General features: G+C 40.9%; 1 protein-coding gene across 1 annotated transcript in view; it reads right to left on the bottom strand.

Annotated features, from left to right (window-relative positions):
- The window catches only part of MAST4 (microtubule associated serine/threonine kinase family member 4), a 279,014-nt gene extending 254,708 nt beyond the window's left edge, over positions 1 to 24,306 (bottom strand). Inside the window, exon 1 of the mRNA XM_041470924.1 lies at positions 24,007 to 24,306. Coding sequence (XP_041326858.1) covers positions 24,007 to 24,225 — 219 coding nt within the window. The 5' untranslated portion in view covers positions 24,226 to 24,306. The remainder of the gene's footprint in view (positions 1 to 24,006) is intronic.
- Between the last annotated feature and the right edge of the window lie 394 nt (positions 24,307 to 24,700).

The raw sequence follows: 24,700 nt of genomic DNA on the forward strand, positions 1-24,700 counted from the left end.
CAAGCCCAAATGTCTATTTAATCAATAAATGTGCAATATCACCTCAGAGAGTGAGTCAAAACTTCATGGCAACTACATCTCCTAGCACAATACAGCGGATTAACTTTTATGTTGGACCTGTCAATGCAGTAATTATTTTCCCCAAAATACAACACTATCCTCAGGCACAGAAATCAGGGGGTTTTCTGATCTGCAATTCTGTAAACAAGATGGAGTAATTTGTAGTAGACTAGTGTACATTCATTTGGAAAAAGATACCAACAGACAGAAAGACACATTCACAAAGTGATTTATAAAGTCATTTACGGTTTAGCATTATGACAAGAAATAACACCCACCAATAAGCACCAGGCTTGCTTCCAAAGAGCAACACCTTTCCACGACAGAAGGGGAACATTCCATTCAAGCACTGTAACCCAAATCCCAAGCAGACAAAAGCTGCAAACGCGCCCAAGTCTCGGTCACCTTTTCCCCACTCCTTAACAAAACAAGGGAAACAATGGATAACGCTGACACAGGACGGGCCACAAGCCGCCGACGGGCTGAGAGTGCAGTGCCACGGCACCACGGATCACCGGGCACAGGCCGCTCTGAGAAACATCGCAGAACAAAATCCAACTTGCGAGCACGATACACACTAAGGGAACACCTTCGGCAGATAAATAACACTTGAGGCAGCCTGTATGGAATATGAACAACAAATTATAATTGATGTAAGCAGCAGTGTGAACCACGTGAGAATTATGCTAAAAGATTCAGCTACTCCTAATTTAACAACTTATGCAGTTGTCTTAATAGAATATTCTGAAAGTACCTAAAAAGCAATTTAGGTACACACTATTTCAAAAGCTGTGTCTCAAACACAGAACTCAATATAGATCAGACTGCAAGCTCTCTAAAAATTATAGTAAAAATCTTGATTTATACTGAAATATTCCACTATGTGTGAACTCAATTTTTTTTTAAAGTGGAACTGAAGCAAGCTATCTGACAAAGACTTTCATTAGTGCTGTAATCAAGTGCCAATATATTTTTACTACAATAATAACTCACAAGGCATGTGCAACAATACATCTCAATTATGAAGACCCAGGCTAAACATCTGCTGTTATAAATTCACTTGGGGCCAGTGGAGAATTGAATCAAGTTGGACTACATAAATTTAAAGCAGAGAGGTATCAGAGAGCTTATTTCTCATTTACACTGCTAGATCAGCAGCAAAGACTTGCAGATACAAACCTGCAAAAACTCTGCTTTCCACTACTACCTTTTATGTGTGTGCCTTCAAAAACTGAGGAAAAAAAATAACCAAAGCTCAAACTAAACTCTTACATCATCCACAAAGAGGGTTCTGAGGAAATTATTTGACCAGCATTCATCTTTGCCTTATTTATAACATTAACTGAAATGCTTTATCATATATTACCCAGGCATGGCATGCTTGGTATCTAAGGTTTCTGATAGTGTTGCCTTAAAGCATAATACCTAAGTTTTCACAGTGATTTTCTCTATTTCTGTGACCAAACTACCTCTTAGCCAGTGGTCAAGTAGACATAATTTTAAATAAAAATTATTATTCCTAGCTTCTGCTGGACTAGGAAGTGCGATCTGTCCAGTATATTTAGAAGCATTACTTTTATAAGGTATTAGAATACCTCAAGTTTAAAAAGCTGTATGTTTGTTAAGGTAGTGTTGCAGTTTGCTTAAAAATCAAATGGTTAATCTATAAATATATTAATAAACAGGTTATAAAAATATGCACATAACATTTAACTATTTTGGAGCAGCAGCCAGCCAGTGAAGCAAGATGTCTGCGGAATAGCATGTGTTAAAGAAATTAGAAGTCAGAGACAACTAAGCTGCATTACTTTACAAAAATTGCATGCTTTGATGTTTATTCTACCCATTCCTGGATATTAAAGCTCACCACACAGAAATTTCACTAAGCTTCTTTTTTAGTAGCTGTTTTTCTAATTGTCTTCTCTCCCCTCCATCATTAAGCCTCCCATCATTACAATGTCAAACACAATGATTATTAGCAAATAATCATCAAAAGAAGAAAAAAAAATCACATCTACAACACGGAAGCAGTCTCCTAATCTAACTTTGAATACAGACTGCTTTCTAAATGTAGATCTAGCCTTCCTTCATATCAAACATACCTAATGTTAAATATCAGACACGTGTGTAACACATTAAATCATTAATTCTAACATGATAATAGCTAAAAAATCATTAAGACTTCACATAGAATGAGAAGAGAAACAGGATACCCAATTTACCTTTTGATAGTAACAAGCAAGAAGGGGAGCACATTTGTGCGGTAGCACCACTTGGAATATCCTTTTTTTTTTTAACTGAAGAAGATAAATGTGTTAACAAAGTGGTCATGACATTTCTGGTACCATGTGCTGCTGCAGAGAGATCAACAATGCATGAACTTCAACTTGTCAGATCAAGAGAAGCCAATTTTCAAGTGTTACAGCTCAAAATCTGCACATCTTAAAAAGAGAGCTTAAATACTTACTGTTAACACAAACTCCCAGACCTCCTGCCTTTGTTCATCTAGTGTAATCCATCATGCAAGCCATCTAGTTCACTTCCATTTGGTTATACTGCCTGTAGTATTATTCCACATATACAGTGGACTCTGGACTAAACTACTCCTACGTGCCCAAAACCCACATATCTTCTTCTCCACGTGACGCATCCTCTGGTGAATACCCAGAAACCTTTTTATCATTTTTTAACCTCCTAACAACATATTATGAAACAGCATAACAATGCAAGGGGGAAAAAAGCCAAAAAAAATGCTACTTTTCTTGCACTAGTGGAAATTCAAGATCTAAACAGGTAACTAACAGTGGAAGACTGAAGTCTTAGAGATGCCTGCTCTTAGGGCTTTAAAAGATGAATATTTTAATATTGTCACTGTTATGTTTGAGAAGCCTGCCAGCAGCAGCATACCTTGAAACACTTCAGCTTTGAAATTATTTACTTCAGAAATCAAAAAGCACAGAGGTATATTTCCACCCTTGCCCCCACAGACCTTAATGATCTAACAAATTACTTATAGGCAGATGCAACATGGCAAAAAGTACAATGGCTTAGAATATTTAATAGCAATCTAACGTAGTGCATCATCAAAACAGAGAAGGAAAAGTAAGAACAGCAAATCACACAATTTTCTCTGGCCTAACAATTAATCTAGACAAATATTTAGGAAGTTATTTTGCTGACATTTGTCTGTTGGAAAACAGATCATGGGATTCTAACCATGGTTTCTTGACCTTTTTGTACCCCAACATAAAAGGAAAGTAATTATGGCTTTGAAATCTTGTCAGCATAAATTGCTTCATGGTGTCATATGGGACAAGCTTTTTCAGCAGCCATGTCTATGTATGTTTACAATCTTACAGTTTAAAGCCCTTACTGCATTTAAAAATCAGCTTTTCCTTCACTGATCTGGTATCAACCCAATGTCTGTACTTGAATAATCTGTCAGTACCTGATCTTAAGCAAATGGCCAAGATTCTCCTATCCAGACTCAATACCCTGCATCTCAATTTAAGATGTTACCAAGTCTTAAAGAAGTGCTCATCACTCGTCTAATAAGGGAGGAGTCTGAAAGGTGAACAGAAATCTCTGCCTGAGTCTGTAGGAGGCTTTGATGAACAAGATCAGTAAGAGGTTATATGTAATACATTTTCTGTCTTCATTTGGAAAGGTATCCTGGAACTCAGGGGAAAGCAGACACAGATTCCGGCAGGTTTATCAAACACCGCTCCAATATACACATACAGAGAAACTGAGTATCCAGTAGAGATTTTATGACCTCCGCAGTTATTAACTAGCAGTGACAGCCTGAACATGCTGGATCATCACCATTACTGTCAGGGTAGGCTAATGACAGGTTAATGACACACTGTCCATAGCTCATCTTCCTCTGTACGGGAGAAGCTCCACTACAGTGGTCCTCTCTACTAGGATATACACTGACATATCTTAAAATGACAGAATAGGATGTTATGCAGAGATTAATCATGCTTCCAAGCTCCACGATTTTTGCATGCATTCCTGAGCCCTCCAAAACCTGAAACTGGATTTCTAAGCAGCATTTACAACAGACTTGTTGTGAAGAGAGTAAAGATGTTCCTTATTCTTTCACTTTACAAAATCTAGCTATCCTGCCCACCCTGGAAACACCTTCAATTTTCTTGTCAATCAGCATTTGACCAAGGGATAGACAATCCAAACCTCAGTGTCTCAGATAAAGTGGCTTGATTATTGAGAGAAGTCCATAACACTGCAATTTTGCTCAGTTCTCACTTAGGTAATGGCAGCTTAGGAACCTGTCCCAAGGCTTTTTTACTTCAAATTTTCACCCATTCTAAGAATTCCGATGTGTGGTCAAGCAAGAGACAATATGAAAATTTAACCAGAAGCAAATAAGACAGTTTCATTTCAGGAATATCACTGCTCTGTTAGCCACTTGTGCATATGAAATCAGTCCACTTCCTACTTACTCATTAGAAAAACAGCTGAAACATGCATTCCACATACAGTGACAGACTGGACTGTTAACGGGTAATGGCCCAAAATAACAACTCCAAATATTCCCCTTTTGTGAACATGCCAAGGTGGTTTGTTTGAAATGGAAGTGGTGAGCTTTTGGGTGTGTAATGGCTAAACCTCTGAGCTAATAAGATAGCGAGTGAGTGACAGACTGTGAGCGAGACAGGAGCCAGATCCCATGGAGAAAGATGGTACCTCTTGCCATCCTAATCTGCCCTCCTTTTGCACAAACCACTGGCTTGTGAGGCTCTCCCTACTTCCCCTGGGAAAATACCAGAGGGTGTCCATCTCTGTAAATGAGCCATAATGGGAATCAACTGCATAATAGAACTCAACACACTGGTGTGATGGGCAGCTGTGTTGTCTTAGAAGGTGCCAAGTGTTCCATGATCCACAACACCACATCATCCAGTGCAAAGCTCCTGCCCTACGGGAGGCACCTAAGCATTCCCACCTGACCCTGAGTGAACATAAATCAAATATATTTTGTGTTATGGGGATTATTTTTCCCCAATGCTTCTTCAAGCCTTCGCCTACCAACTGACTGATGTGATCTGTGACCACCACTTCAACAAATCGGACTTGAAGTAACCAAGAGTACTCTGCAGTAACCAAGTCTCAGCACAGGGCCTACGGGTGGTGAGATCCTCACACTCTTGTCCTTTATCTCTTCCCTTCTTTTCCCTTGCACATATCCTTGGGTGATGTTGTTGTGCTTTCATACTGTGGTTCTTTCATACTGTAATGCCTTCATGTTTTCATATTACTATAAATAATAAAATGGCTACATATATATTTTCCTCTGCAATCAAGCTGCTCTATAATAAACCCTACAAATGTGTACTAACTAACACTGATCATTTAGTGTCATTTCACCCTAATCCACCCCAAGGGATCAATTAACAAGAATCTGGGTTACCTTTACCTTCTGTAGTGAGCTGTAACATTTTATTGGCGTCACAGACAAGATGTAGTGCAGTGACCAGTATGGTCCAAAGCCATTACAGGGTTTTCTTCTGGTAATAAATTTAACCAGCCTCCCGGGGGTGGTGGGGAAAAGGACATTGACCCTCAGTGGGTTGCTGACGGGTATTATTGTGGAGGATGAATGAAGTGGTGGCTGTCCTCTCATGGCAGGTTATTAACATAGCCATCAACTTCCCTTTAACGAAGGAAGGAAGGAAACAATATAAGGAAATATAAGTGCCATCATCCAAAACCCTAGGTGACATACATACTGCCAAAGTCTTAATCTAAGGATACTGAATAAAGGCAGCTGAAAAAGAAAACTAATGTGTCTGGGTAAGCAGAAAACAGAAATACAAGGGAAAAAAGCAAACAGTCAGTGTATACTTTCGCAAACAGTGAGACAAATTTGGCAACTTAATCAATGTGAGAGCTCAGAAATTTTATAAGCAGTCTCTTTCTTTCTGCTCCTTCTTTTACGGGTATTCTCTTTGCAATGTAAAAGAAAAGTTTCTGTAAAAATCTTCAGTTCAGCTGTTGGCTTGACAGATGCCCAATATCTCAAATAACCAAAGAGCTTCCTCAACTAAAACCAGCTTGAACAGATGAAACTGGGCAAACAGCTTTCCTTCCCTCTTAAAATCTTGAGGCCATTGCATAAATGTCTGGTCAACAATCCTTACAAGAGAATTTTGGGAATTCCTGCAGTTAGGTCACAAAAAACAGACAGCCCTTTCACACTCTTCTCTTTACTAAATGCAGTCAAAAACCAGTGACAATAGTAAATAACCTTCCAGTAACTGAAACCCAAAATAGCAGGTATACCAAAGTACTGATACTCAGAAGAAGCAAAGGTCATACTTAAGAGTCAGCATAATATCATTCATGCAGTGGGCTTTTAGTGAACAAACTTTTTTACTATACATCATCCTTATGCTTAATAAGACTCCGTCCTTACAAATCAAGACAGTTACTGGTGCGATAAAAAATTTGGATGTTCCATTTAGACATTAGTACTTAGGAAAGCATTAGACATTAGTAGTCAGAGGAAAAAAGAGCATCAGGGATTTCAGTATTGGTATTGCTACCAGGAACTAAAACTTGACTGACTTGCATTCAAAATTTATCACCCTCTTCTAGAACAGTGAATACAGAAAATAAATATATTTCTCCTTGGTCTACACACCACAAAAACACTGCTAGGAGAACGTGTTTTGGTTTGGACTGTGAAACTTAAGGAGAAAGAACAAGGTGTCACTAGAAGTGTAATGCCTCTATGAAAAGACTTCTGTGCATTGTAGCTCTTGAGCAAATTAAATGACTAATACAGAAGTGACATGCTAATCCACATTCTAGAAAGTAATTACACAGTACAAAAGAGAGCTTCAAAAATTAATCAAGAAATCCCCAAAAACAGATAGGCCCCAAAATCTAAACCCACAACCCTTCTTCATTTTTTTTCAGGTTGCTCATACAAATACACAGACTCACAGCTCTAAAGAGTTTCAAAGCAAAATGTCTGCTAGCATCAGCGTTTCTTCCCCTCAAAGATCTATTTCTACTTTCTGGATATGTGTGTAACTTGCTACTGACATCACAGATAAACTAGCTGTGTTCATGGAAATCATTAAATTAGGTCAGCGCAAATAAGCCAACTATTCTTTTTCCTCTTTGCTTTTAAGTAGTCAAGCTACATCTTGCTTTATTTCTGGAAACAGTTCACCTGTACAATTATCTTTGGCAGAAAGGCAACCAGCTTCGCATCCAATGGAACACACACACCTTTGCAACTGAAGCCTCATTAAAACAATTTCACTGCTTAGACAACAGCTTACATAATTTTTCTAAAGAAACTAGCATTAGTGGCCCAATGAAAATAAAAGTAGCAGCAACTAGTGTGGAGATAGAAAAAATAAAGGGAAGAAAAAAAGCCATGTCTACAAAACCAATTCTGTACAATTTTAAACCTATACCAGGGCTATAATACAGCTGATAAATCAGCCATGCTAGCAAGTGCTCGAGGCTGAAGCCAGGCACAGAGTAACAAAATGAAGGTAGCAGATCACAATTCCAGGTGCATGGCCACACACATTCATCATGCCACATAAATGTGGAATCGAGCCATCAAATTGGACAAGCTTAGGCCAGTGTGCTGCACACCCCCATAGGTAACCTCAACACCTGTCCCACACTGCAGGTTCCTTAACTTACCACTGTAATATTCTTTCAAATCTGCCCTTGCCCTTCTGCAGAAAGGTAATTTATAATCAAGAGAACAATGGAAAAGGAGATGGCTTTCTTGTACCTTTCCTAAGAGCACACCTGTTGAGAGAACAGAATACCTTAACCCAGTTAGTTACAGCATTCTCAGTCTTCTGTATAACACTGCAGCACAATTCTGGCCTCCCTGCAACTCAAATCTAAATTCATAAACATATATTTATTAAAAAGGTTGACTGATTTAAGATGACAAAAAGGTTTTAAACCCTTGACAATAAGATGAATGAATGATCAATGAATTTAGCTTCAGAACAGGTAAACCTTCAGCTTTTGCCACATTAAAGGCTTTTTCTTGGCAATCTTTCTTCATAAAGCCAAAATTACTGTAAAAAAAAGCTTCAGTTAACACTATGTTCCCCTGCCACATCTCCTACTCTTAAGATGCTTATGATATCCACCTCTGACAAATTCAACATGTTTTTATACGGAGATTTGTTGAAATAAAAAAGTACACTACAGAGTGGTTTGATTTTTAAAGACCTCTCACCTCACCTCATTTACTATGTAATCTTGTCCCCATGTAGAAAGGGGCCAAGATTACATAGTAAATGAAAGGATCCCCCTAAAAAAAAAAAAATAATCTAACAGTCTTACCCTTTCACAGAGTAAACCCACTTTGGAGATGTTGCAAATGTAACACTGTATTATGAAATCAGTATCAGTATTGATGTTTACACCTAGTAGCATTCAAATGACAGATTTTTATTCTTAAATAATGACAGCTGACGGACATACCTTGTAGTGCTAAAGGGACAGCTGTTCAAGTTCCATAGCTAAATCCACTTATGTTCAGCTCTACAGAATTCAGCCAACAGCAGCACCGACTTCCCTATACACGTTCAGGGACTGTGGGGGTGGAAGAAGGACGCCACAAAAACATTTTACACATAACCTAAGAGATGTTCTAACAATACTGTTGCATCCAGAAATAAGGCACAACTCTTCTTTAAAGAAGCAGTGACATGATCTCCTATCTATTGGAAAAAATCAAAACATTTATGGAGCCACATCTTATTTTGATGGCTGAACTGGATTCATTTGGAAACTAACATCAACAGCCACTTCCAACAGCTCGTCAGACAAGACACCACCTTGTTTCAATTTCACTATTCTTAAGATGTGCAGATATTACCAAAGTTTGAAATAATTTCTTGGCATTATTACATGGCCAGATCACCAGGTACATTCAGAGAAAAAATAAGTTTCCAAGTGAGAAACCAAGAGCCCAGCATCAGTTTCCAAACGTGATGTGTGAAGTATTAAATGCATTTAACTGTAAAGCCAGCATGAGCTTATAGAGCTGTATTCAGGAAAGGAAAAAAAATGTATTTGTAAACTGAGCAGATTTCAGCTGCCAACATGTATCAGCTAAAACTGCATGGAGCAACACCTACCCAAATATATGTAACAACACTTTTCAAACCCTTTCCTTCTTTGAAAGTTTTTAAAATGCAATACGCACATAAGCTATGGACTGTGGAGGCCTTGGCCAGCTGCTAGCCAACCAACTCAGCCACTCTCTCACTCCCCACCTCAAGAACCCATGGGAGAAAATAAGATGTTAATTAAATTAATTGGCTAATGAGAAACAAAGACTAATTAAAAGCTTTTTCGAAGTCAACTTTACTTCTTCATTTCCAACTCCCCTACCTCTTTCTTCACAAGCACTGAAGGAGATTGGGAATGGGCGCAGGAGTCACTCCCTAACAACCCCTCTCCTCACACTTTTACCCTGATCATCACAAAGGACAGCCCTACAGCCTTCCATGACAGCACCTGGCCACCTGCGCCCAGTACAACTGCACTTTTAGAAAGCACCTGAAGAGGACCCCATGAGAAAAGACATTTACTCAAACTCACCAAAGACAATTGATTTACACAGGGACTCATGAGCCCCAAACCTGCATTCCAGACTTAGAGAGCCAAGGAAGGCAGACAGCTCACCATTTTGCCATGCAAAAGAGATTTTTGTTTTTCTTTATAGACACTCTCAGCAAACTGGATGTGCAGCCAAACTGCAAAGACACTCTTCAGTCACTAAGAGCACAGGACAGGAAATGGGAGAGAAAAACAGTCCTTGATTCCTTTTGACAATTTCAGCTGGATACTAAATAGCCTCAAAATTAGCATCATTACACATCCATGTGGTAGCTGAGAGCCAAGCAATGAAGGCTCAGCGCACTTGTGTTACCTCCATCCAACACTGAGTTTTCCTCATGATATTTTACATGACCTTTTATTTCATGCCCACACAACCACAAAAAAACACTTGACTTAAGAGCCAATATGGAAGAACACCTGAGCATGCATGATGAGTACAATAAAGTAAACAAGACAATGGCTGTTTTGATGAAGTCTTATTATAAAACCTCTCCAAGCGCTTCAATGGTTAGTCACATATAGAGATGTGCTACAACTACAAGCACTTACGAGCTGTGCTGAAGTGATCAACAATGTATACTACACCACTCAAAGCACTTCAGAAGGCTGTCTTCTATGTCTCCTGCAAATGCAGACACCTGAATTATTTTAACTGCTATGTCTGTAGGGAAAAACCCTTCAAAGTCAATTTCCACACACATATTTTTACTCATATTATTTGGATCTTTAAAGTATATGCATATGCTTACAGAAGTTTTGAAGCAAGAAAACAGTCATAATTGTCCAAATACTAAACGAAATCAATGCAGCCATACCATACATTTTTACACAAAATGTTTGCTAATATACACTCTCTACTATTAAAAATAAAAAACTTTTTATAAAGATTTCTACATCAAGTACGTAAGTATCATTAATCCACTGAAGACCAACTGTCTCCTACACACATGTATTAAAGCAGTGTGGTTTTAGGGGAGTCCTTAAATCTCAGGATCTAGCTTTGTATCTAGAGTAAACATGGATCTTTCGTTATGAAAATGTCTTTTGCCCAGAGGTTATCGAAGCAGCTTAACTGGCTTTTATTTGGTCTATCCAAACAAATAGAGACATTGCACAGTTACCAAAACCAAACTGCAGGAGGCATCTGTTAGCAGTACCATCAGAAATGAAAAGAGATCAAAGCATTCTACTTGTCCACACCTGGTAAAGTATAGGCAAGTGTTTGTTTATGTATATACGACCTCTTAAAGGATTAAAATCACAGAGTGGTATTGCTTTGTCTCCCAGGAAACAGGCAAATCTATTTAAAAGCAACTATACCTAAACACAGGGAAGACACTAGGCTAACCACACACAGGAAGAAAGTTCCTATTCAAAAAAAATTAAGGCAGATAGAAAACAGAGCCTCAGAGAGTCAAGACACCTTGGAGGTGGATTACCAGCTTCAAACCTAAACAGTGAGGATTAACACACTAACCACCTGTTAATTCTCTCATTAAAGCACATTACTTCAACAATAGCCAATGAAGACAGAGGGATTCATGACTAATGAAAAACACCACACCCAGTCAGAAATTTCAGCTGAAATTATTGTGTTGACAGTATCACTGAAGCTGCAACTGCAGCTCTTGCGGACACACTCAGTTTAAGCTTATCCAGTAAAAACAGTTCATGCACCAACTGTTGCCTAAAGCTCAACACTTACCAGAAAAACCTGACCAGGCAACAACCACGAACTTCAGGTAGCTGATGTGGGGGCAGCACCATCAATACCCAAGTCAGCAAGGATTCTACTGCCCTTTAACAAGTCCTGAAGCTCACCCAGGCTCCTGTACAACTGGCAGTGTATGAGCTCATCAAATCTTGGGATCAGACTAGTGTTGATCTGAAGTAATTTCCCTCAAAATATATACAATGTGTACTGCCCTCAACAACATTTCACAACAAAAATCCATCACCCTTGCTTTGTGATACTTGCTTTTGTAGGTACGGTTCTGTTTCTTCATTTGTTTCATAGACACACTATGTCTGCAGAAAGTCTGTCTTCCTATGAGACAACTGTAGAATCCTTTTTCCAGAAGCTGTACACATTAGGTTTTAATGTCAAACACAACTTATTAAAGTTCCCAAAAGGAAAGAATGAAAGGAAAGGTGTTTATTTAATTAGAAGATCACAAGCATTAAAAATACGGGTTTTTTAATAACAGCAGCAGGAAGATGTCAATAACTGCAACTAGGTATAGCTGAGATACTAGCAGACTTTTGAAAAACATTTCCAACTTGTCCTAGATAAAAGCCCAGGTCCTCAGAGATGTTTAGTTTGCTAATTCCAATTCTGTCTTTGTTTTTCGCTGACAGATCTATGACTTAATATATCTACATTTGTCATCTACAGTTTCTGCAATTCACTTTTTCCAAATTTAATGTCAAAACAACATACTACTTATGAGTGTCTTATTGGGAAAGTGTAACTGGAATGAAAGTGCTTTAGCTTCCACTGCTATAAAACCTGTCTCTACCTGCTTGTAAGTTACAAGCTATTCCTTTGTTGTGCACATGGTATAATGCCAGCTTCTGGCACAGCTGCTCTCTTGAGCAGTGAGGTAATGCAGACTGTAACAGCAGGGCTTGCAGCTCCCTCCTTTCAGCACTTAGCAACATACCGAAGTTCAGATGTGCTTTTCTTCACCCTCAAATAAGGCTCTAGGTTTTTGCACATTTTTAACATATTTCTTCCTTCAATTTGTGTCCAATGGTCCTTTTAACACAATGCTAATACTATCAGAAGCATAAAATTATTGAATGCCATGGAGAACATTTTCCCCAAGTGTACCTCATTACACACTAAATAATCTCTCCCCTTCTCCTCAAAAATTTTACCCTACTTTAGGGTAAAAACTGTAGGACCATTGCTATCTTAACATAACCCTTGAAGTTTCAGTTGCCTCAGTTTTCAGTCACTAGTTATTACTTCTGACAAGAGCTTAAAAATATGCAATGCTGAGTTTGGGTGGCAGAAAATCGGGGGAGACCACAAAAACCCTCCAGTTGCCAGGAGGGAAGGTAATATTCAGTGATACTATTGTAAATCAGTAGGAATGTTCTTTAATTCACCTCTTCCTTCCTAGAGCTCACTGAAGTTGAAAAAGATCATCCAGTCCAGCCACCAGCCCAGCCTGTCAAGTGCACCAGTAAACCATGCCCCTAAGTACTACATCAACATATCTTTTGTTGCTCCACACAACTACCTTAACACATACTCAGTACCTCCTCTCGGCAGAACTCAGCAACCCTGAACCCACACCATTAATGCCAATACACAGTTTGTGGTTCAATAAACTCAGGAACTCAAAGAAACTCAAGCAAGTCAATGACAGTCACTGCTCTGCAATGGCAAGTAAGTGATATGCCCAAGGTCATCTCCTTGCTGCTTCAGCTGTAACTTAGAACCACATTTTCTGAATGTATGTACAGACAATTCAATATGCAGTACTCTGCTTGTAACAGAGCTGCTCCAACAAAATCAATGACATCTTTAACTTTGGAATGTGTCCTCCAGTGGAGCAATGTGTTTAACACCAGCAGTATGTGAACAAATGGGAAGGGGGAAGAAAGCACTGATAGCAAGTTAAAACTCACCCAGAAGCTCTACATTAGCCCAGCTACTCATCAAAGCTATGAAGACGCAGTTGAGCTTATGGATTTCCCTGTGACCTTTTGTAAACAATCTCTTCTGCTAGCTAGCCCAGAACAAAATTCTTTAGGTACAATTCTCTCTGCCCTTCCCTGCCATGTACTAGGCACAAAACCAGAAACACAGTATGAAAGTCATTTGAGGCATTTTTGTTATATGGCCCGAATAACAGCTTTACAATGAAAGCACTCATTGAGCCATAGCTACAGCATTATTATGTTCTACTGAAAGTTTCCTGAGGTAACAATGAAAATCAAATTAGCAGTTTAATGCAGTAGTTCATCTGCTTTATTCACTCACAGCTCTCTTCCTCAGGATCTCAAGGCTATTAAAAACAACAGAATCATTAATAGTCCAAGTGCCATTAATTATACAGTCCCACTAGCATGGCAGCATGGCCTCACAACAGAAGTTTGTTACTTGGTATAGAAGCATCATCCCTTAGAAATTAAAAATACATTAATATTAAATTATTGTAGTATATTAATTCATTATATTATTATTAAAACAATATATTGAGATATATATAGGTGTTTAAATAAAACTCTGCAAAATGTATCTCATACAGAAGCTCCTGTAACAGGCAACAGTGAATCTCTCTTGGCTATAGAAGTTCCCATCCTATAATCAATTCTTTTCACACACCCTTAGCAATTTTGCAAAAGGGTTTTCATAGCTTCTTTTGTGGTTGCATTTTTTTGCTTCTCCTAAAGGCCACTTCCAGAGCTGTTTGATCAAGAAGGCAGAAGAAACCATTTTTTTCTAGTTCAAGACTATATATGTTATCTGTGTGCTTGAGGGCCACGCAGGACTGGAGTGGGGCTTCCTCCGTCACTGAGTGGCTGCTTGTGGGAACGCTGAGCAGGTGAGTGGCTTGTGCTTGAGGGTCACGAGATTTGGGGTAGCACTTCCTCCATCTCTGAGTAGCGGGCTGATTAAAAGAGACCTCTAGGGAGCGCGGCGAACAGGGGAGTGGCACAGAAGTTTGCGAGGCAGTTCGCACAGGCAGGGCAAGCAGGCAGGGTTGTAGGGTTTCTTGCTAGTAAGGTTTATTGTGTGTAGTTTGCGGTGTTTCTGTTGGTTGATAGGTTTTAGGGTTTCTGGTAGTAATGGTTTGCACGTGATCCAAAACTGCAGTTAGTACAAGTGTATGTAACCAGATGGAGCCCTCCAAAAAGGACACGTCTGTCCAGACCCCTTCCTGCTCGGAGTGTTTGAGCTTATCAGTGGTAGCAGGGGGCGTTGCAGAGGAAACCTGCCTGAGGTGTGAACAGGTGAACGACCTCCTTTCAATGGTGGCTGAGCTTAGGGAGGGAGTTGAAACACTAAGGAGTATTAGGGGAAGTGAAAGGGAAATAGACTAGTGGAGCTCTGCCCTGCCAACCTTGAGGGAGGCCCACCAGGAGTCAGAGGACTCCCACGCCTCCCACTGTCACACAACAGGACACCTGGTGGATGCAGGGGAGTGGAAGTGAGTACCTGTGTGAGGAGGTAATAATAAAAATTCCTCCCGACCCCCACTCCCAAGCCAGGTACCACTTCAGAATAGGCATGAACCACTGGATCTGGAGAGCCAGTCAGATGGTTGAGAAGAAAATTATGAACAGTGAGCCTCCCAACTATGATTCATCTGTGAGAAGGGTCACCACCTCTACCATCAAAAAGGAAAGGCTAATCATGGCGCCCAACCAGGAAGAAGAGACAGACAATTCATTCTGTAAGCAGCTACAGAATGTTTATGGATCATCAGCCCTAAGTCTTGTTGGCAATTTCAACTTGCCAGAGTTGTTGGGAACTTAATATAGCTGAAAAAAGGTAGTCCAGGTTTTAGAGTTTGTGGAGGACAACTTTTTGTTAGATCTAACAAAGACTATGTTAGATCTGTTATTCACAAATAGAGATGGGTCAGTGGGAGATGTGGTGGTTGGAGGCCACTAGGGGCACAGTAATCATGAAATTACAAAAATCTCAATATTTGGTGAAGTCAAGAGGAACATTAATAAGACTTTTACACTGGACTTTCAGTGGGCAGACTTTGGCCTATTCAGGAGACTTATTTAGGGAGTTCCTTGGGAAGTAGTCCTTAAAAATACAGGAGTTCAGCAAGGGTGGACACGCTTCAAAATGGAGATCTTGAGGGCACAGGAACAGACTGTACCTGTACTGTGGGCTGAAAGACAAATCAATGAGGCAAACATCCAGCCTGGATGGGCAAGAAGGTTTTGGAGGAACTCAGCAATAAAAAAAAAGATGTATTATCTTCAGAAGGAGGGTCAAGTTTCTCAGGTAGTATTTAAGAAGGCTGCTAGAGTAGGTAGAAAAAAAATTAGGGAAGGTAAAGCTCAGTTTGAACATAAAAGACTTTTGTAAAAGATAACAAAAAATGTTTTTATAAATATATTAAGGGTAAAAGGAAGAGTAAGACTAATCTTTGTTCTCTATTAGATGCAGAAAGGAACTTTGTTACCGCAGATGAGGAGACGACAGAGGTGCTTAACGCCTTCTTTGTCTCAGTTTTTAGTGAGAAGACTTACCCTCAGGATAACTGTCCTCTTGGGTTGCTCGATGGTATCAGGGAGCAGAATGGTCCCCCCATTATCCAAGAGGAGGCAGTCAGAGAACTGCTGAACCAACTTGATAAATCCATGGGACCAGACAGAATCCATCCCAGGGTGATGAGGGAACTGGCAGATGAGTTTGCAAAGCCGGTCTCCATCATTTACCAACAGTCCTGGATCACTGATGAGGTTCCAGAGGACTGGAAGCTGACCAGTGTGACACCCATTCATAAAAAGGGTAGGAAGGACAATCCTGGTAATTATAGTCTGGTTGGCCTGACCTCAGTACCCAGCAAGGTTATGGACCAGGCAGCAAGTGACAGAATCAAAGGACACAGTCTTAAGCTGTGCCAAGGGAAATACAGGTTGGATATTAAGAAGATTTTCACAAAAAGGGTGATGAAGTTCTGGAATGGAAGTGGTGGAGTCATCCATCATCCCTGGATGTGTTTTAGAAGAGATTGGATGTAGCACTCAGTCCATGGTTTAGCTGAGGTGTTGGGGCATGGGTTGGACTCTATGATCTTCAAAGTCTCTTCCAACCTAGCCATTCTGTGAATTATCCATTAAGAAAAAAGTCTTCCATTCATCCCTGGTTCCCACTTGAAATTTAAGTTACTCAGTAAAGAAACCTGTGGCAAGGGCAGCCAGGCTGTTTATACTGCTGAACACTTACGCTTTAACCCTTGAGGTACTTGTAGCTCACTTCTGAACAGTGCAAGTTCATCAGCCCAGTTACATTTGTACAGGAGAGCAACGCATTCATCCCACTGCTCCTTGGCTGGAGCCAAACAGTCTTTTAGATAGAAAGTTTGGTGAGGGCACCCCTTCTTGTAGCAAAGTGTAAATAAAACCTTACTTAGCTCGGTAAACCAAAAGCTAAGATAGGTTCCTGGCTTGATTTCAAAGCACAGGTCCTTTGCCAACACACTCCCATGTTTCTCACTTTTTCAGCTACCCTGTCCTCAATTTTTTGCTTTCTCTCTATCACAAAAAAAAAAAAAAGAGCTACCAGCATTTTACAACTTTAAGCATCAGTCTCCCACAACTCATATAGCTTAAAATCCAACACCACCCAACTATTATAAAGCTTCAAAAAGAATTTTAAACGTCACAGCTGCAAGAGAAGAACTGAAAAAAAAATCTGAAAAATCTGAAGGCTGAAGCAACAAATGATAAAATTTGGCAGTGGGACCTTGTGTGTTTTAGACTGCAGAATATTTCAAGCCCACATCACTGTTTTTAAAGGAGCTTAGCAATGGCACAGTACTGCTGGTGATATCATAACATTGAGAAGCTCTCAACATATGCTAGAACACTGCTGCGCATATCAAAAAACAACAACCAAAAAAACCAAACTAGAAACAAAACAAAAATTTTCTTCCTCCCCTCCTCTTTCCCTGTTAAAGAAGCTGTTAAGAAGAATGGTATTTCTCTTAAGACAAAGCCCCTGCAGGTCAGACCCCAGCCCAGCAGGAGAATCCTGCATTACTAGAAGATCTTAATAACAGGCATCTACTTTGTCGTAATGGATGTAAGAGAAAACTTCCAGCCTGGTGTCAGAGTAATTTTACTGAAGGAAGATTCAACAAAAAACTGCAGGGACTCTGTTCTCATTACTAATCTTTTCAGAGTCTTTGTGCCCCTTATTCCTAAGTTTCTCAATTCTGCATTTCAGATTTTTGCCCTAAAGGAAGGGTAAATCTTTTTGTCATGCCTTGTACAGAAAAGCATTACTAGTTAATGTTTGTCAGCTGTAGACAGTAACAAAAACAGTAGGATCACAAACCAAGTATTCAATACGTATTAATGCTTCGGTACTGCAACCTTTGAGCACAGCTGTGCTTTGGGAGTGGGGAACAGAGCGCATAATTTGTGACAAAACCAAGAGGCAATCTATCCCATTGCACGAATTTTTGCAGAAAAAAGCCACCTAGCTGCTCAGCGTCCTAGCTCAAGGACCTCCTTATTTACACTGTGCTTGGCCATGCTTTTATTTTGTGCCTCAAGACTTCAGATTCTCTTATTCCCTTCTACAAGCTCAACTTTACAAGCTGTTACTGCTAGCAAAGTAGCCCCATCATACAGACCTTCCTGACAGTACAAGATCAACACACCTTGTTAGGTTTACCAACATTCAGTTCAAAGCAGCTTACATCTAGCCAACACACTGTCAAAGGCGCAGACTACACTGGACTTGGGCTGTACTCCTTCTACAGAGCTGCAGCTTTTCAAAAAAGATGTTTCTTTACATTTAGTTTCACAGTTGAACATACAGACACTAAAGGATACTGAAGATTAGCTTCAGGACTATGTCCACCAGTCTGAAAAATCTGAAGGGTGCAAAAGGGCCTCTCAACTATTTTTGCAAACTGTTCAGATTTTGAAGACTGTAATTATCAGTTCCTCATCCACATCTTTCCAGAATTTTAAGTATCTAAATAATTCTGGTGCAAAAAACCAGATATGCAACTCATTGTATGCTTCTTCACTTCTCACTTATTCCAAGTGAGAAGAAAGATAGATGTTCTGGTTATAGGCTTCTTTATACCCTCCAAATTCTTGGAAACAAGTTCCAGAGAACTGCAAACATTACTACTGTAGCATTATTCTCATCAAACATCAAGCATCACACATGACTGTTTTAGATTAAGCCCTCAACCATGTGTCCCTCCACATCCCAGAGGATTTCTGAGACAATAAGAGTACATAGCAGCAGGCATCTTTAAAGGCCTATCCTGCACAGGAAAGGTTTAAAGCAGTAGACAAACATACATTTTCTTCATACTAAAAGCAAATCAATGAAGTCTTTCACATGACTCTTGAGACAGCCCTACTCACTCAAATTGTCAAATATTTCACTTTATAGGCAACTTACCACAAACATAGCTAAAAAACTAAAACCAATGCTGTTAGTCTGGCTGACATAATAACAGTCTTGCAGCTGCTCTAGATAGATGACTGTTTTATTTAATCCCACCACAAAGAATAAATTTAATCCACCCATCAAAGAATAAATTTTTTGATGGTGTTACTATTCTTTAGTATGAACTAAAGATCACACTCTAGCAATTAGGCTATTAATCTTTAGCTAGCTTTATCATTCAGGTGTGCTACAACAGGGAAGAATCCATCACTGTTAGAAACAAGAAAGCCTGAAATAATTACAGGAAAAATCTATGGTAAATACCACACAGTCTGCGAATGTTCCATGGCTACTTCTGCAGCAGGATAAGCAGGAACGGAAAGAGGTAACAAAAATACTACTTTCTAGCTAGGTCACAGTGACATTTTGCCAGAACTACATCACCTCCATTACGTGTAGGTGCACATGTAAACACTGCCATCACTTCACACACTGCTTATTTTACCCCAAAGTATTTTGATTTCCACTCCTCTCCCAAACAGCACCACAATATTTTTGGGGTGAAGATCTGGCACACAATCTGTAATGCTGAAGGGACTGTACCTTCCCAGTGGGCACATGTTGAAGGATGAACGTGTGAAAGTGTAGTTTCTAGAGCAATACATTCTTTACCACACTCCTCACCTTGCTATGAATACTCTAATGACAAAATCTTAGCTTCCTAGTAATTAATTCTTACCACACAGTCCTCATGAAGCTGCAACAGATTGCAACAGGAACAGCAAGAAGGCAGATTCAGGAGGAGAGTTAGCCGCAAATGAAAAAGGTTTTGTACTTACTCTGTGCAGTGAGATATCTTTTTTAATACACAATACATACTAACTAGATAGTAGGAGAAAATGTACAACAATCAGCTTCAAAAGTTCAGTGGACTTTTTTCATGAGAAATTTTATCTTGTCATGATCCTCATTATCTGAATTCTTATAAACTCAAATAGTCACTTCAGTGCCAAACACTGAATTTACAGAGCAAGAACTGGAATTATTTGAGAACAAAATACCATACTTCCCTCCCCCTGCCCCCCTCCCATTTCTGTGGGTGGTTTTAGGTTTTAAGGGAGTTTTTTAAGCATCTAGAATAATGAAGAGAACTTACTATGGTAATTCAGAAGTCACTGGCAGGTTCAGAAGTTACTGGATCCATTTCAGATGTTTTGTTATATGGCAAAGTATGACTCTGAAAGAATTCTGATGCTTCCTGGTTTGTTACTCTGCTTTGGTAAGCAATTCGTAGTTACTGTGACAAGTTTATAGAAAGGTCATGGAAAAGACAGACAACTCCAAGACACGCAAGTTAACCTTCAGATCCTTAACAATACTGGTGTAAGCAAGGAATCCATAGCTTGCCTTCATTCTCCTCTTGAAAACAAAGTCAAACCAAGTGAGCATTCAGCTCCCCTATAAAACATTGACTAAAATTTGAAAGCCACCATCAAAAGGATTATCCTCCATGTCCATTATCCTCCACAATGCCAGTCCAGTATTGGCTACTCACAGAGAGCAGAAGCAGACAGATTACAACAGAAAACATACTGTTGCCCAGCCACAACTCCTCTCTTCATAGCCTGCAAAACACTCTTTCCAGCAAAGAGTTCTGAAGAGGATACGGAAAAAGTAAAAAAAACTAACCAACTACATGGCATTAGAAATGCAGTGACCCATCATCTATGCAGCATTGTCCTTGAGTGCCCTTCACCATGCAATCCCATCCTGCCTGCCGTCAGCAGTTAGCCACTCACCTCAGAAGAGCATAGACAAATAACCTACTTGAATTCATTTGTGTTTATGTGCTTGCTATCCACAGCACTTCAATGCACATATGTTCCAAAAACAAAGCACTTCTCAGATGTTGGTGTTAAACCTTTATTTAATTCTCATATGTCTTAAGATCTCAAAGTAAGACATCAAAAACACTTCAGAAACTGATGACTGTAATCTTGCAAACAATTGTTTGTTCTTGCTTACATGAAATGAGGGACTGTTTTTCTTCAGGTATTTTGTGGGGTTTTGGGGATTTTTTTTTAAGGTGAAGTTTATCCAACTGTAGGATGAAGTAATGACAACAGGGAAGAAAAATAAAAGTGATATACCATCTCTTCCCACCCTTTCCTTCCTTGTTTCTCTGCAGGACTTAACTCTTTCAGACATGATATTTAGAAGAGGAGTTATCATGCTTTCAGTCCTACAGCCTAACTTCTGAACATAAAAGAAGCTGACCTAAAGCTTCCTTCACTATGGTGGGGAGACAAATCACTTTTTTGTAGAGCAGAAATGTTCATATAATTTTTCAGGAAAAGACATAAAACTCATAATGGACCACAAACTGCAAATTAGCTGTCTGACGTATGTAAAAAACAACAGTGTTTGACAAACCTCTGAAATAATCTCTCTGTTCTAGCAGATCTGGCAAGGCGTAAATCTTGAGTATGGCATCCTGGTTTTTGACATCATGCTTCAAGACAGATATAACCAGCTGGAATGAGTACAGGACAGCAATAAGAATGATCAGATGTCTGGAAACACATTCTACAGGAGAAGACGAAAGACACTGGGGCTCTTTAGTCTAAAGAAATCCAGAAGAAGACAGGCTCAAGTTGTCAAGGATGTTTTACATAACGTCACAGAAGAAGAAATAGTTCTACTGAAATACCACATGAAATGGTAATGTGTATGGGAAAATCTACATGTTTTCTAAATATCCATTTATTCAGTTTGGAAACATATGTCATGACTCAGAAGAATTTACCAACAGCTACAGTAGAAACAGAGGTAGCAGGACAATCTGTTCCACTGCAGTCTGAAGGATACCGAACAGTTGCGACAACAGATTCAATTCTGCTATGCTGGCAACAGGAACAAGGACAGGGCAAGAGGAGAAATGAAACCTGAAAGCACAGGATCAAACACTGGAGATCCATATAACTAAAAGAACTCAGTAACAGAAAATCACAGAGTACATCAACATTTCATTATTTGACAGTAATTAAACAGGACGTCAATGTGAAAACAGTATCTTCAAGCACTTCTTTCAATGGGATACTTTCAGCAGGTGGCACATAAAGAAAGCCTGATATCATCTGTATGTACATCTTGGACAGCCTTACTTTTTTCCACTGTCCTTAGGGATTTCCATGTGAATGGCTGCTCTCCCAGTTTCAAATTAACCTCTGCACTGCAATGCACTGTGGTGTCCTTGCACAAAAAATAAGTTACTATACAGGTGGATTTGCCAGGTGGTTCTGCAGGTGGACAGAAATTCAGCTGCAAACACTGACTACACCAAAATGGAAGGATGGGCAAAATCAAAGCACAAAAAACAGGCAAAAAAAAAATCTGGTTTCAGGTAATAAAGGAATCTAGTAGAGGGGAATAAAGGGGACAGAATAAGATTGCGTATTCTAAGCAAACTCTCCCACCACAACACTAACTTGAGTTTATGCTGCTATCTTCTAGCACTACTAACTGATGGTGAGATATCAGATTGCCCTTACAGAATTTCAAAATTCCATGATTGCAACATTGAGTTATTTTTGGGCTTACCTTCTCTATACTGTCAACTCAAAAGATGCCTGTAATTTATCTCCAAACACACACACAAATAACAAGCCTTTACCAGAAATTCACTGGTCTGCCAGCAGCTCCGAGCTTAGCTAACCAAACAGACAGACTTTGTATATTTCTACACGGTATTATGCAGGCTTACCAACTGAGCACTAAAGCATCCAGACACCACGTAATTGTGGTAAGCATAGCCCCAAGCCCACATGTATCATTCCTGCCGAGAAGCAGGACATCTTAATCACCTAGCAGTGTTCTCCATACTAACAGCAGCTATGGAGCTCCTACTCGGTTCAGCAAAAAAGCAAGTTCATATCTATATATAATTTTTTTTTAAAACAATGGATACATCCACATTCACACTATCCTATCATAAATGCATTTCACTGCAAATGCATAATAAATGCATTCCACTCTTGAGGGGCACATGCAGTTGAAAGAAGCAAGGAGCCTGGTCTGAGTTTGAGTATTTAAGGGAAAAAAATAAAGGAGGGGGATACAGAAAGGTATATTTAGTTCCAATTCATCACGCTGAACTACAGTTGTATCAATTTACAGGATGCACCAGGAAAAGAGGAAAAACAGGAGCTACAAAAACAGCCATTACTGCAGAGGGAAACATTCCTGACAACCACAGCCCAACTAGTTGAAAATAACTTCAACCAGCTTAACAGATATTCCTCAGAAATGCAAGGTTTCTCAAAAAAACCTTTGCACATCCAGCCGAATAAGGCACAAAATAAAAAACCGCCACCTAAGAGCAAACTAAAAAGTTGACCACAACGAAGAAAGACCGTAAGTAAGGCACACGAGAGATGATGCACGGAAGCAAAGTAAAGCAGCAGTCAGACAGAACAATGCACTTGGTTGGGGTCATGTCTTGAAATAGATTTAAGAAGTGTGAATGATGCAACAAGAAATACATAAAATAATTTTTAAAAATCCGTCTCAAGACCGAAAAAGGTCGTTTTACTGTAACATTTTGGGGTGGTTGTTTCTTAAGAGTGCTTAGTAGGTACTGTAGCTAGATCAGGAGAGGAAAGGGAACAACAACACGCGTACCCGCGATCACGCTATGGATCTATCACCCACAGAGCTCCTCCATGATCCACAGCCTGTCATAAGCTCTCACCAGAGGATTACTGTAGCGTGGGGGCTTGCCCATCACTTCCTTCTTGCATTAAAGAGTTTGCTTTGGAGCAGCGCTTTCCAAAGGTGACACGCTCAGGGATAGGAAGGAAGGAAAAAAAATAAAAGCCAACACACACGCACACACACACAAACAAGCTTTCCTAAAACAAAAAAAATCCCCTCTCCATACCAAAACCCCCAACTCCCAATTATCGGCAGCCAGAGGGCTAAAGCCGGCCGAGCAGAAACACGAACATCTCGGGTTTAGCCGGGGAGACTGACGCGAAGGCGCTGTCCCCAGGTGGGCTGGAAGCCGCTCCCCGCCGCGGGTCACCTCCGCCTCGCACCCCGGGACGGCCGCGCTGCGCGGGCGCTGCCGGCGCGGCCCCGGAGCACAGGGGCGCAGGAGCAGCCGCCGCCGCCCCCACCCCGCGCACCTCCTCATCCTGCTCCTCCAGCGAGGCGTCGTCCTCTGCCCGCCCGCCGGGGATCGCCCGCTCCGGCAAAGCCGTCGCCCCGCCGGGGGCCGTCGCCGCCCCGCCGCCCTCTCCCTCCTCGGAGAGAGTTTCCGAGCCGGAGGAGGAGCCGGAGCAAGAGGAGCCGACGTGGCCGGCGCCCCGCGCCCGTTCCGAAGCCGCCGAAACTTTCTCCGCCATGGCCGGGGGCTCAGAGCCGTGCCGCCCGCATGCCCCGCCGCCGGCAGCCACGCTCCCCCGCCCCGCAGAGCGCGGCGCAGCAGGGCGGCGGGCGGCGCCTGCGGGGCGGGCCGGGCCGGGCCGGGCGGAGCCAGCGGTGCGGAGGGCGGGCCCGGAGCCGCGGAGAGCGGCGAGTCGGGTTGGGTCTGCCCGGCCAGGGGGCTGCCTGCCGGCGCGGAAGGAGGCGGCATATAGGGGAAAAGGCGCAACGTCCCGCGGCTGGCGGCGCCCTGACGGCCCGGTCCCGCCGCCCGCAGCCCGGTGCGGAGAGGGCAGCGGGGTCTGCCAGAGCCCGAGAGCTGCCGGGATCGACCCGGCGTGGGCACAGCGAGCCACGCTCCGCTCCCGGGCGATGTCACGGGTTTAAGTAAGAGCAGCTATTGTACCCTACATAAAGGTTTTCTGCGCCCCTCACTTCCTCTAAAACGGAGCTACT

The sequence above is a fragment of the Pyrgilauda ruficollis genome, unplaced genomic scaffold (assembly GCF_017590135.1).
Source record: "Pyrgilauda ruficollis isolate IOZ18807 unplaced genomic scaffold, ASM1759013v1 scaffold25, whole genome shotgun sequence".
In the NCBI taxonomy this organism is placed as follows: Eukaryota; Metazoa; Chordata; class Aves; order Passeriformes; family Passeridae; genus Pyrgilauda; species Pyrgilauda ruficollis.